This window comes from Emydura macquarii, unplaced genomic scaffold (assembly GCF_026122565.2).
Source record: "Emydura macquarii macquarii isolate MOO-44397 ecotype Brisbane River unplaced genomic scaffold, CSIRO-AGI_Emac_v2 contig_691, whole genome shotgun sequence".
NCBI lineage: Eukaryota > Metazoa > Chordata > Testudines > Chelidae > Emydura > Emydura macquarii.
This window is the reverse complement of record NW_027130828.1, coordinates 10,521,877-10,535,641: the sequence shown is the minus strand read 5'-3', so window position 1 is coordinate 10,535,641 and position 13,765 is coordinate 10,521,877. Positions and strand designations below refer to the sequence as shown.

At 54.4% G+C, this 13,765-nt stretch overlaps 1 protein-coding gene across 1 annotated transcript in view; it reads left to right on the top strand.

The window, feature by feature from the left end:
* The window catches only part of HMCN2 (hemicentin 2), a 111,516-nt gene that overhangs the window by 11,903 nt on the left and 85,848 nt on the right, over window positions 1–13,765 (top strand). Inside the window, exons 6-16 of the mRNA XM_067542193.1 lie at window positions 689–860; window positions 2,744–2,850; window positions 3,729–3,849; window positions 4,385–4,648; window positions 5,601–5,745; window positions 6,981–7,102; window positions 7,329–7,601; window positions 8,393–8,534; window positions 9,057–9,184; window positions 11,370–11,483; window positions 12,014–12,163. Coding sequence (XP_067398294.1) covers window positions 689–860; window positions 2,744–2,850; window positions 3,729–3,849; window positions 4,385–4,648; window positions 5,601–5,745; window positions 6,981–7,102; window positions 7,329–7,601; window positions 8,393–8,534; window positions 9,057–9,184; window positions 11,370–11,483; window positions 12,014–12,163 — 1,738 coding nt within the window. The remainder of the gene's footprint in view (window positions 1–688; window positions 861–2,743; window positions 2,851–3,728; window positions 3,850–4,384; window positions 4,649–5,600; window positions 5,746–6,980; window positions 7,103–7,328; window positions 7,602–8,392; window positions 8,535–9,056; window positions 9,185–11,369; window positions 11,484–12,013; window positions 12,164–13,765) is intronic.

Genomic DNA, 13,765 nt, shown 5'->3' with positions numbered 1-13,765 from the left:
AAGGAACAAAGAACGTCGTAGGGAGCCTGGCTCTGTACTGGGCTGCCTGCTCTGGCCGTCATGTCTCCCCTGCGCCCCACTCCCCAGCTCAGCCCCAGCCTGCGTTGTCCCAGGGGCTCCCCGTGGCGCACACCCTCTGTGCTGTCCAGATGTGTTTGTCTCTGCCCTTGGGCACAGTGGAGATTCTGGTACAGATCTGTGACCTTCCCAGCCTGCTCTTCTCCCCGTGGGAGAGCTAGCGATGTGCACGCCGTGGCGCCGGGATGGCCGTGGGGCGTGCGGTGCCCGTTGAGGTGTCAGCCAGCTTTCCCGTGTGGCTGGAGGAACCGTACCTCGCTCTCCAGCCAGAGTCGTGGCTCAAGATCTTCATGGTGAATCTTGGAGGAGGCTCCGCTCCTCCTGACTGCGGAGCTGAGCCAATCGCTGTATGAATACGGCATGTATTTCCCCTGCCTAGTTTGTGCCTGGGCTCTTACTGCCCCAACACAGCGAGGTGAGAGGTACCCCGGGGAAACAACCCTGCCAGCAGTCCCCCCACCCCCATGTCAATGGCTGTGCATCCCTGCGCACCGGAGAGCATCTTGGGTTTGTGGTGGGCGGCCTGTGTTAGGAGGGGACTGCACTCGAGCCCCCAGGGGCCCCTTCCGTTCCTATGTTCCCGCTCCACATCATCCCCTCTGTCCCTTAGGTGCTGAGATGGGTGGAAGAGGCTATCCAGGCCTCCAAAGTCCACCTGCTGTCCACAGACCACGAGCGGGGGGGAGAGCACACCTGGCTGGTTCCCTTTGACCCCAGCCTGAAGGAAGTCACCATCTCCGTGAGCGGCCCCGCTCCAGAGATCGAGGTCAGGGATCCAGCAGGTGGGTACCCGGCACCGTCAGCTAGCAGGCTCCAACCTCGGGCAGGGCGAGGGCGGTTCCAGCCACTGGGAGAGCCCAGTGAGCGTCCGACACGGGGCGGGCCTGCTAGCTCAAATGGTGGAGCGCTGTGGCTCAGAGTGAAGACGGTCCTGAGTTCAGCCCTCCATGGGGACCGCACCAGGGGGTCGTTCCGGAGTGAGAGAGAGACTGAGCCCAGGGCAATAGCTAAATGGAGCTGCTCTGAGCTAAGTGACTCCCACAGGGCAGAAATCTGGTCCGCAGAAAGTCATGAGCTGCAGAGGCCTTGGTAAGCTCCCAAGTGTGTCTGTTCCCCCCCTTCCATGGTAAATGCAGACTTTAGTTTTGGAGGAGCTGCTTTTCCCCTAGCCCTTCTGGGCTCCTCTTCCCAGCTGGCAGCGCCGATTGGCAGTGACTGTTCCTCGGCCATTGAACTCACCCGGCAGGGTTAGTTTTTCCATAGCTCTGTCAGCGCGTGGTGTGCAGAGATCGCTGAGCAGACGGGGGAGACTGGAAGGATGAGATTTAAAGCGGAGTGATGGGGGGCTTGGCGCTGGGAAGGGCGCCGTGCAGGTAGATGGGCAGCACTGGGGAAGGAGAGCGGTTGCCCACTGTCTGGGGCCCAAGGAGGGGACTGAGAGGACGTGGGCACTGAAGGTTTAGAATGAGTAGAAGGGGAACCTGGGTAGGTAGGTGTGAGGGCAGATGTGGGGGCGGAAGGTCAGCTGGGTGGGTAGGTGTCTGAGGTGATAGACGGGCACAGAAAAGGAACCCAGAGGGGAAGGTGCCAGATGCATCAGGTGCAAGCTCCGGGATGCAGGCGAGAGCAAATCCAGGCCGAGATTTGAAAACCAGGAGGGGACATTGGGACTGGATTCAGAGACTGCTAGAAATCCTCCGCAGGGCACGAAGGCGGGTGGCGTCCTCCCTGCTGTAGTGAGAGGGTTGTTTTGCTGCTGCACCCTGGGCCTGTGACCTTTAGAAAGCAGAGACGAGGGTAAGGCTAACGGAGCGTGAGCGCGCATTGCAGCAGAGAGAGGGTTGGCTCATGCCCTGTTGGCAATGTTCCAGAGACACGGGCAAGGGAGGGGGAGGCGGGTTTCTGACAGCAGGGGCCACGCTGAGGTTTGAGTTGGGGTGAGTGAAATCGGGAGAAGAGGCACTGGCCAATGAGGGGGTTGGCCTCTGCTGTATTCAACAGCATGAGGCAGGGTGTAGGCAGGAGCTGACAGAGCCAAGGCAGAATGCTAGATGGGGACGAGTTGGGGGGATGGAGTGACATGGTGTCCCAGGCAGAGCCCACCCAGAGGGAGGAAGATGGAGACGAGAAGAGGGCCAAGGCCAGAGCCCCGAATCACTGCATAGAGAGGAGGGTGAGGGAAAGATGAGCAACTCCAGCAAAAATGGAAAAGGAGCAGCTAGCGTGGCAGGGCTTGGATAGGAGAGCGCTGGGGTCCCAGCCTGCTTTGTCCAGGGGCACAGGTTATATGGAGGAAGCAGTAATGTTGGAAGTGGCATGAAAAGCTGGTGGGAGAAGAGAGCTCTCTGGGCCTGTCAGATGTGGAGATACAACGCTGTGTCCGCTGCCAGACGCCCCGAAGAGGCGTTGTGCCCTCAGGGCTAGGAAAGGACAAAGCAGCCTTGGAGGCTGTGCTGCAAACCGGCACCTGCTGAGAACAGGCAGGTCAGAGACTGGGGCTTCCACCTTCCTCCGTCCTTGGCAGATCCACTGGGCAAGGTCTCCGCTAACGAAACTCTCTGGAAAGCCACCAACTATTGGACGTCGCGGGGTGGGGTGTCCCTCCTTGGGAAGGGTGAGCAGGGACCAAGATGCTCTAACCCAAGGATTCTGCTTACTGGGGCAGGGAAGATCCTTCAGAAGGGCCGGGGCCTGGAGGAACATCTCAACATCCCGAACTCCGCCAAGGTGCTGGCTGTCAAGCCCCACCAGCCGGGCGTGTGGTCCATCAAGGTAGGATGGAAGCAAAGGAATTGCCGGGGCAGGGACCTAGCTAGGCCAGTATCCGAGAGCAGGCAAACCCCTTTGCCTGAGTGGTTTTTCTGGTGCCCATCACGCTTACACCTGGCCGTGCTAAGAGGCATCGAGAAACATACAGAATGCAACTTCTGTGTCTCTTCCGCAGCTTGCTCCCCGCGGTCTGTCCCTGCTCTAGTGTGGAGACGCTGCAGCTGCCTCGCTAACTGTGCCCGTCTGTGCGTCCTTCCCCCTAGCACCGAGTGCTGCCTCCCTAGTCTCCTGTCCCCTGTGGGAGCTCTGTCCCTTGTGAGAACCTGATGCAGGAAGGGAGGGTGGCCCCAGGGCTGGGTTTTCCCCTTCCACCCCCAGCTCTACCCTGGAAGGCAGTGATGTGTCCACCGGGGATACCTGGTGCGGTTGGAAGTAAAGCCAAGTGCACTGAATAAACGAGGAGGTGGGACTTCTCAGTGAGGTGACAATCAGCTAAGGGCACTTGGACGTTAACTCAAAGCCCCAGGGCCAGCTGCTCTGCTGGCACAAGGGTGAAACTCCATCAGCATCGATGGAAATGCTCCCATTTGCAAGAGAGAATTTGGCCTCAATAAGCACAAAGGTTCCCCCCACCATTCCACTCGCTCGTTCCCCCACCCCGACCCTGTTGTGGTTCTCCAGGGCTGCAGAAGGAAGGGTGAGTTTACTGCCCAGAATGCAGGTCACTAAAAGGGGCTGTCTGCGGTTTACTGCAGCCTTCTCCTTCTCCCTGCCTCCCCTCCTCCCCCGGATCCTGCATGGTGGGCAGCTTCAGCAGTCAGAGCTCCACCCATTCTAAACATGCTGGTGTTACGTCTGGTTGGTTTGTGTCTGGCTTTCAGATCCGGAGCAGTGGCCGCCACTCAGTGAGAATCACGGGCGTCAGCACCATCGATTTCCGAGCCAGCTTCTCCCCTCAACCTACGTTCGACCTAAACCATCCCAGAGAACGGCCTGTGCATGGTACCTCCTGCTCTTCCCAGGCCTGTGTGTGTGGGGAGGGAGGTGATGTTCCTTAGACACAGGGAGCAGAAGAAAGCGAATGGAGCCAAACATAAGGGGTCTCCCGCTGCTCTGCTGTGCTCAGTGAGCAAGCAGCTAGGTTCCGCATTTGCTGAGCGTCAGTGGCCTACAGAGCAGCCCCGAGAGGAGCTTGTTGTAGCAATCCAGCCTGGAGCAGGCAGGCGTGTATGGCAGCGATGCCTAGGGGTCCCAACCATTGACCAGGGCTCCATTGCGCTAGGTGCTGGACAAGCATAGAACAAATACAGTCCCTGCCCCAAGGAGCCTGCAGTTGAAATATAAGATGAGACAAGAGGTGGCTGTGGACAGTTAGGGGGAACCCAAGGTACCAGTGAGACGGGACCGGTGAGCATGGAGAGCAGTGATCCCAGCCACCAAGTGCCATGAATAATGTTCGTAATGTCTGCATCAGAGAGGAAAGGTCCCAGTGCTTTGCAGTGACTGAGCTGGTGTTCTTCTTCCCCCATCTCTGCAGGGCTGCCGAACTCTGTGCTGATTAACTGCACTGGCTTGGAACCGCCGGGGCACCTGCAGGGCGTGGAGCTGTATGACAGCTCTGGCCGGTCCCTCCTCTCCCTGCCGTCATGGCGTTTCCCCAATGGCTCCTCCAGCCAGCTCTGGGCGGGACCCCAATTCCAGGCACCCACAGGAAGCTTCTCGCTGAAAGTGAGGGGGGAAGACCCAGCTGGGCATCCACTGCAGCGGGTGTCCGGAGTTGCCTACACCAGTGTGGTCCCAGGTAAGTGACTCTGTCTTGTAAGGTCACAGCTGGAAGAGGTTTGGAGCTGTTGGCTTGAAACCTTTCTGTAGCTCTCCAAGTAGCATCAGGAATAGGCCAACCAGCTTTTATTCATCCGACAAGCAGATGCCTCAAATCACCCAGGAAAGGGCTGGTGTTGGGTGGCATGTGTCAGGTTCTGAATGAACATGTGCAGGGGCAGTTCTCTAATGCTCCCTCCGTGATAAATCCCTCCAGATATGTGGGGTTCTGTTTGTCCAACTTCCTTCCGTGGGCACAAAACCTAGCCCTCCTCTGGGAGAGAGCTTTGTAATTGGCTGGTCTATTTAGAGGAAGCCACAGGCAAGGTTAGGGGAAGCTTGCCCTATTGGGCTCGAGGAATGAGGCGCTATTTGAAAGCATGGGTGAATCAGGTATTGCAGTGATATGTATGGTATAAATGCTTAGAGAGGAAGGAGTAGGTGTCATAGTAGACTGTGGAATCACAGCCTTTCACAGACAGGAGTATTTATTAAACCCAAACTGCTGCGATTAGAACCAGGAACAAACAGGTTTCTACACAGCTTGAGATCCAGCTTAGTCTCCATTGTTTACCAGAACCACACCCTCTCTAGTACTCTATAGAGCACACAGAGATCTAGTGTCTGAATCATGTACTACAAGTAAATATGGCAGGACTTGCGCCTTACAGAATTGGGCCCTCACTTTAGCTGTTATACTGAGTAAGTAGAACAAAGCATCAGCAGCCAATCCAGGACTGCTTATTCTTTAAAGCAAAGACTGTTCCATTTCAGTACAGGGTTTGCTTTTTTTCATGGTTAATTTTTTTCCTCCCTCTAATCAATCATATTTTCAATGTTCTGTTTCTGAGAATTATGGAGTCTGTGTGTCTGTCTCTCTCCCCCTCCCTCCTCCAACCACCTGCCCCCACCGGTTTTCCCCCACCATCCAGGTCTACCCAAAGTGAACATGCCCAGTGAGATCCAGGCTTACCACAACCAGTCACTGCTAATCACCTGCTCTGCCCAGAGCGATATCCCCTTCCGACTGAAGCTCAGCCGGGATGGGAAGCTGCTTGGAAAGGATCAGCTTTTCACGTACGTCTCAGGCTCTACTGCAGTAAATTTCCCCAAACCCAGTCAGTCACATACAAATATAAACAGCACCTGCAGTAGCAGTGGTCAGGATGTTAATTACCAGGGCTAGCAATCCTCATGCTCCAGGTCATAAAATGATGCCCAGCTTGGGGATAGGAAGGTATGTGCTCCGTGGCATAGTATTACATCGGACATTCTTTCATGTTCTTCTGAAATACCTTCAATAGCTGAGACTGGAGATAGGATTCCCCTGGGATAGACCATTAGCTCTGGGCTGGCATGACGGCCACTGTTACTCTTCATTATCTGTCTGCATAGAATGGAGCTGGCTTGCCCTCTGCCCTGCTGGGGGGTACTGCTGAACTCCCGCATCCGGTCAGGACACGGGGTTACTGGAATGCTGTTGCCTTTGAGGTGGTGGTGGTGAAGCCCATGTGCTGCCAATAGGATGAAGAATACAGGTTGCGCAGGGGAGTGAGGGGGAAACTTCCCTCCCACCCTGGAATTCCTGCTGAGCCCCTGAAAATCTTCTGGCCTGCTTGTTCCCTGCTGTCCTTGCTGAGGCTGGCTCAGAGAGCAGCTTCTCTTACTGGCCTCCGATTGCTGCTTGGCGACATATAGCACGGAGACGTTGGAGAGACGGTGCGCCGGGGTGTGTTTTCAGAGTGCTAGCAACAGGTTCCTCCTTCCTTCTGCTGCAAAATGCAAGAGAAATGTCTTTAAATGTGAGCCCCAAAACCTCCGGCCTGCAAGCGGGCTAACGAGACACGCTTGGCACCCAGGGATAAAAGGAAGGGAGTTTGAACCGAGATCTCTCACTGCTGCAGTGCAACGGGTAGGGAGAGTGGTGGCCTCCGTGCCACGTAACCCAGCTCTGAGCGGCTCTAGACGGCCCGGAGGCAAAACGCCAAGCGCCCTGCCTATGCTAGTGCCCCTGTCATTGCTGCACGGGGGGAAAGAGATTAGGAAAAATTCCAGTGTAGGCAAGAATTTTAAAAGCGACTAACAATTTTGGGGTGCCTCAATTTTTGGGTGTCCATCTTGAGACCCCTTAAAGGGGGCCCAGTTGTCAAAAACGGCTGAGGATCTGCTTTAGGCAAATCCGATCCCTTTAACGTGCCTCCCGTGGGGCAGACCAGAATCAAGGCACTCAGAATGGCCAGTTGCTAAAGAAGAGAGCTGGGTGTCTTCCACTCCCGGCTCAAGGGGGTTCTTTGGTTGGTTTGTTTCCCCAGGGATTCAGGGACCAGCAGCCTGGAGATCCCTGTGGTTTCTGGAAGCGACGAAGGTTTTTATGAGTGCACAGCCACTAGCAAAGTGGGGGCAGTGCGAGCTCGCGGCTACCTCTCTGTCACAGGTCAGTGCTGGAGGGGGCGGTGGGTGCTTGGGCCGGTGACAGCCTCATCCTCCCCTTCCCGAGAGCATGCTCCTGGGCTTTGCTCCCACTGTGTAATGGTAAAGCTCAGCACTTCTGTATTAAAGACCTCTGAAGGATAGAGTTCGGGACTGACTCCAGGGGGCGGCCTGGAGGCTCAGCGCCCTGGATGATTGAACCCCGCTTGTGTTTGCTTCTCTCCATGCAGAGCCCATTCCGTACCTGCTGCCCCCCAAGAACATCACGGCATTGCCAGGCGAGGGAGTGGTCATGTCTTGCCCCGTTTCAGGAGACGGTGCTTACAATCTGACCTGGCGCAGGGATGGGGCGGTGCTGCAGCCGGAGGAGGGAAGGGCGAGGATTCTGCGGAACCTCTCGCTGGAGATTGTCAGCGTCCGGTTGGGGGATGGTGGCCGGTATGAATGCACTGCAAGCAACGCCCATGGGACAGCTAGTGCTTCCATCTGGCTCTTTGTTCAGGGTAAGCCGTCCTGTCTCCAGGCAGTATCCGAGCCCCATGTCGAGATGATTATCCACCCTTGGCTGGGACTGAAATCCCTTAGGATCTGAGCCGAAGGGGGGAATGTACCTGTTGCTTCTGCCACAGAGCAGCGGGAATCGCAGACAGATCCAAGAGTCTCACAGGGCCTGTGTTGTCCTGTCCAGCGGGTTCATATGGGAAGAAGCAGTGCAGGAGGCAGCGTCCGCGGTGCTCTCTGAAAGTCACTGATATCAGTTGACCTGCTGCACTGGCAAAGCAAGCGTCTCTTTGTGTCTCCGCTCTTCTGCGACCCCTGTTTCCTTCCCCAACCCATGGATCAGTCTGGTTTTTGTAGAGGGACCCTCTCCATGCAACAGAAATAAGCCTGCTCATAGAATTGCAGGTCGGGAACTTGCCGCTATGTCGACCTGCGTCCCAGGAGAATGGGGGGTACATTCCCACTGAGGAAGCAGGACATAAGGGAGGGGTGGAAGGTGGCTCCATCCCATCCTGCGTGGTGTCACCCAGTTAACCCTATAATGACAGCTTCATTGCACTGCTCCCCGCATTCAGTTGTGGGGCTGGAGGGAGCCCCAGCTTGTGGCTGGAAGCCCCACCAACGGCCAGGCTTGCCCTGCAGAAAATAGCCGCTCCAGAAGCCCACTTTCACTGTTCCGTTACCCTTCTCACCTTCCGCCAGCCCTGCCCTCCTCCTCTGAGGCAGGAGGGGGAGAGCTGGGACTCTGAGGCTGGGAGAAGGTGTCTGACAGCTTCTGTTTCTCTGTGTGCAGAGGCGCCTCGGGTAAGGGTTGCCACAAACTCACGGCCATTCACCAGGGGCGGGGAGGTGAGGCTCAACTGCACGGCGACGGGCCACCCTGCACCCCGAATCTCCTGGAAACGATGGGACCGTGCCCTGGAAAAGGGCGGCAGGTAACATTACCAACCCAGAGCTTCGACCGCTTGGCTCCTGGGCGTTGTGTCTCAGCCCGGCTCAGCAGGGCAGTCTGAGACTCATGGGGAGGTGAGGAGCGCCTTTTCCGCCACAGGCAAACCGAAGTGTGTTGGGTACACGGCTTTGAATGGTTGTTCCCAGACCTCCTGTTGGTGGCAGCCAGCTTGGTCGGGCCAAAGCTTTGAGCCAGGTTACAAAATTTTTAATTCTCTGAAAACCAAAAAGCAACAAACTTTCTGTTTGTTTGTTTTTTCTTTTTATTCATGGAAACTCTCTCTTCAGTTGTTAGGTCTCGTTTCTGCTGTAGCTGATACGTCTGTTAGCTGGGTTTTTTAAGGCCAGATTTGACCTGTCAATTCCCCGTTACCTTTTCATTTAAGAAAAGTGTTAGGAGATTTTTTAGGGCAAGTCATGCTCTATTTCCTTCTTTTTCTGAGCTTTGTTTCTATGGCGATTTCCCCCCGCACAGCCCGTTTTTGTTTTTTTCCTTCTTGATCCAGGTTTCTCATAGATGCCCAGGGCACCCTGATAATCAAGGAGGCTGTCCCTGAGGATGCTGGGAATTACAGCTGCTTTGCTGCCAGTCAGATTGGATGGGACGAGCAGACAGTAATCCTAGAGTACACAGGTACCAGCTCCTGGAGCTTGTCTCGATGCAGAATCTCCACTGGAAAGACTCCATTGACTTTGGATCAGGCCCTTACCCAGGGGGGGCATTATTAATATTGTTTGTATTGTGGTTTTGCGTAGGAGGCCTATTTGTGGACAGGACCCTTCTGTGCCAGGTGCTGTACAAATCCATAACAAACGATACTAGAGAATTGGGCCCTCTGCAGATGACTGTGGTAAGATCCCACTGCCTTGGGATCACTTTGCTACAGACATTCGCCTTCAATAGCCTTCTAGGGCCTGATCCATTGAAGCAAATGGGCTTTGGATTGCAGCCATCATCAGCGATGGCACTAGGGAGGCCTGCAACATCTGGTTCCCTTTCCTGGGATTACTCGTTATCACAGGAGCTTTTTGGAAGACCTGGAGGGTCTTGCTGAAAATTAAAGTCAGGTCACCGTCAGGAGAAATCCGGTGTGAGCAGAGAGCTGCCCGGCAAAACGCTGTTGTTTTCTATTTTTAGGGTCTATTTAAGATTAACCATTCTAGTGTGTCTTGTGGTTCCCCTATCCTTATCCCCTCCCCTCTTCTGCCCTGTTCTCATTCCTCGGTCCTGTGTATAGAAGGGACACGCCTGGTACAGTGTTTACCTTAGGCGGATGCATGGTCGGACTGTTGAATTTTGTGGCAAGTTCCTTGTTAAAGAGGTTACACTCCACCCTCATTATCAGGCTTTATGTTGCAAACCTCCCTCTGATTTATAGCGCTCCTGGTCACCTTCCACTGGTACCTTCATTCTCACATCAGCCCTTCTGATGATGGAAGAAGCTTAGCCGGGGCTTTGAGGGTGATCAATACCAATGTGTTACAATAACAATTCAACACTACTGCTCCTGATGTAGCATTTCCAAAGCACCTCACTTTGTAATGGAGTATTTTTAAGTGAATCATTTTCACGAGAAAATGTAAGCACCCCTCTTTAAATAGCACAGAAAGCTAAAATCAGAAATGCAAATTTCCAGAACACCTCCGTAATAGCAGTCCTGAAGCACCATTGTGGTGGGCCCAGTATCTCACTACCTAGGGAATACCAACCAAACAATAAGTAACCAGATTGCAACATCTGTAACATGAGGATCTTGAAAGAGAATATGTAAAAATACTAAAATCTTCAACTTTCACATTCAAAATATGAAATAACCAGGCAATGGCTTTATACAAAAAAGAGAAAGAAAAGTGTACATCCAAGAAGTGAATAGCTGATTACAGTCCCTTCTCAGGGAAGTTTCTCTGTCTTTATAAAGAGCGACTGTTCATTTCACATTCAGAATTGTCATCCGTCCCGTAAGATATTCAGTCAGAATAAGGGTGAGCTTGTAGACAAGGCACTGGGCTGGGATTCAGGAGATCTGGATTCAGTTCTCAGACTCTCTGTGTGAATTTGAGCAAGTCACTTAACCTCTCTATGGCTCGGTTTCCCATTTCTGAAATAGGGATAATAATCCTTCCTTTCTCCCACCCTTTGTCTTGCCTGTTTAGACTATAGACTCTCTGAGGCAGAGGCTGCCTCTCACCATATGCTGTACAGCTCCTAGCACAATGGGGCCTTGATTGGGCCTCTGGGCACTACAGTTATACAAATAATGTGTGTTTGTGTGATCTTCAGGACCTAGCCTTCAAACCCACCTGTGAAGTGGCTAGCATGCCGTGGGCGCCCTATAAACAGTGATACCTAGGCCATTTCTGACACAATTAATCAGTGGCATAAACCAAATCCATAGGCTAAACCAGCAGAGCTGGGGTGGCGTGTCTCGGTGGGGAGACTCATACATCAGACAGGCAAGAGAAAAGAAAGATTCATGATAGCATTAGGAATGAGTTCTTATTGTTGGGTTAGGATCCTCAGCAAGTCTTCAGGTGTGTCATATTCCCTGGCTGTGTGAGACTGGGGAGCTGCAGTCTGTTGCTGCTGGTGTCCAGCAGAGTCAGTCACTGTAGTGCATCTCTGCGGAACATTTTGCGATAGACCTTTGCATTTGCGGTGCTGGTGGGTTATGAGGGCTCCCAAACTGGTACTTCCTCTCCATAGATGTGCCTCTCCTGGGGACATGGTGTTTCAAGGATACCTCTTGCATGCCCGTGAAATCCATGCTCTCCTGTTCGGAATAAGTTGGAGCCTTTTTTTTTTTTGGTCCTGGATACAGAGTCTCCTCGCATCACTGCGGTGACCCCTGTTGTGCAGACCCTGCTGGGAGAAGACGCAATGCTGGAGTGCCACGTTTCCGGGGTGCCCCCACCCCAGATCATATGGTACAAAGGTAGGGCTGGAATTGGCTAACGTGAGTGTGCAAGAATTTTTTTGGGGTGGCGGGGGGGGTTGTTAGGAGCATATTAACTACCCCCCAACCTGAACACAGACAGATTGCGCCTCTCCGTCCGTTACTCCTCTCCCCAGACGGACTCTACTTCATAGCCGCATCTGGGTAGCCATCTTCTCGCTCCTGAGACCCTGAACTCTCTGCCAGCCAGCAGCCCTCCATTCTGCACTGCACTGCGCCTGCAGCTTGGATCATTGCCGTGTTTAGGGTGCCCCGTCTTAGCCCTCCCGGCAATAAATACAGGAAATCTCAGGGAGGTGGATGACCCTTCCGGAGACGTTTCCAACTCAATTTTGCCGGCTCAAGCATCTTGGACAAGCCTCGGTTCCGCATCCAAACAAACTAGCCTCCAGCCCTTTGAAGGTTTGCCCATTGCTAGCTCAGTTCGTGGCAGGAGAAGGCAGGAAGTGGCTTTGAGGCGGGAACAGTGAGGAATAAAGGATTGACCTTCAGTATCTTTCCTTGTCCAGGGGAACAAGAAGTGGCATCTTCTCCGCCCGGTGCCCTGCGTGGGCTCCTGCAGCTCCAGGCGGTGCAGGAGGGGGATTCAGGAGAGTACATCTGCGAGGCCGTCAGTGAGGCAGGGGTGTCCTTTGACGGCATCCGGCTGGAAGTTGGCTGTAAGTCTTGGCCTATAGAGTTTTGGGCTCCTTCAAGCTATTAATGAAAAACCAGCGAACTGTGGCAAATTATCTGCTCCGGGGAGTTGTAGGCAGTGTTGTTGGAGCCGTGCTGGTTGCAGGATATTAGAGAGACAAGGTGGGTGAGGGCATCTCTTTTATTGGACCAACTTCTGTCTCTCTCTATTCCTATAAGAGAATCCATAGGAGTTTAGACTGGAATGGCCCATTCTGCACTCTGAGCTATTCACTGATCTTCTCTCGGCCCCGTTACAGGTGAGTCTCTGACCCTGGGCTTCCCCCACCTCTGCTCCCATCAGCAATAACTGAGCTTTACAGCAGACAGACTCTGGGTTTCATCCTGCCCTTCTGCTCTGCAGCCACACTGCCATCTGTGGGGCTTTCCAGGGTATGAGTGAGGACAGGATTTAGTTCTGGATGTTCAGCACAGACAAGATCCCTTCCCTCACTGCACCGCTGGAATGCAGCCATTTCTAGGGTGGAAATGCTGCAACCAACCCTGTGCTACCTGGCAGGAGTTCAAGGTACAAGAGCAAAGGATCTAACTGTGAAACTGTCAGGGGATTTCTGCTGAGGCGTGACGCTTCAGGACAGGAGGTGAAGAAGAATAGGGTGTCCGTTTGAAGTTGCAGGGTGGATTTGGGCGGGCAGAATGTAAATGCGCAAGTTGAGAGCGGGCCAGGATGTGGATGACCCCTCTAACGTTCTGCAGAGTGTAAAGGGATCATGTCCACATACACTCCGGGACTGCACTTTACATCCCTTCCAAATACCCATGTGGTTTTAGTACAGCAGCACCTGGAGGTCCCATTGCGCTAGGCGCTGGACGAACACACAGTGAGAGACGCCCTGCCCTGGAGAGCTCTGTCTGTCTCGAGGCAGGGCAGACCGAGAGCAAAGTAGCGCAGAGGGGTGAAATGGCTTCCCTAAGGCCATGCAGCAGGTCGGCGGCAGAACTAGGACAGAACCCCGGTGTCCTGACTCCCAGTCCAGTGCCAGAGCCTGGGGGCTTCACTGCCTCTCGTGTGCCCTGGAACCTGATGGGAGAAAAGAGCGTCGCCTTGGGAGTCACCAGCGTCATTCCTGGAGTGTCTCTGTCCGGTTTAGGTCTCCCGTCCAAGGACTGTACAGGTTTGACGAGGTGTAGCTAGAGTTCAGAGAGATCACCGTCCAAAGGGGTCTATGCTAGAGGCCCAGCCTCTACTAAGGTCTGGAGGATCTTGCATAGAAGACCCATTAGTGCCAACAGAGAGAACATGGGGGGCGCCATTTAAAGGCTCGTGGGGGCGCATGGCCGCCCCACGTGTTGCCTCTGGGCTGAGGAGCAGCAGCAGAGCCAGGAGCGCCAGGGCAGTGGCGAGCGAGCGTCTCAGGGAGCATCTCACGGCAGCCAGGCTCCATGGGCAGGGGCCAGCTCCTGGGGCTATCGCCAGCCAGCACCAGGCTCCTTCGGGGGACAGGCAAGAGCATGGTGGGGCGCAGCTCAGAGCTGTGCCACCTGCTCTGCCTGGGGGTGCCTGGCTGTGCAGAGGCAGCCTGGCTCGGGGAAGAGGACAGGCAGGGCTGCCAAGCAGCCAGCCA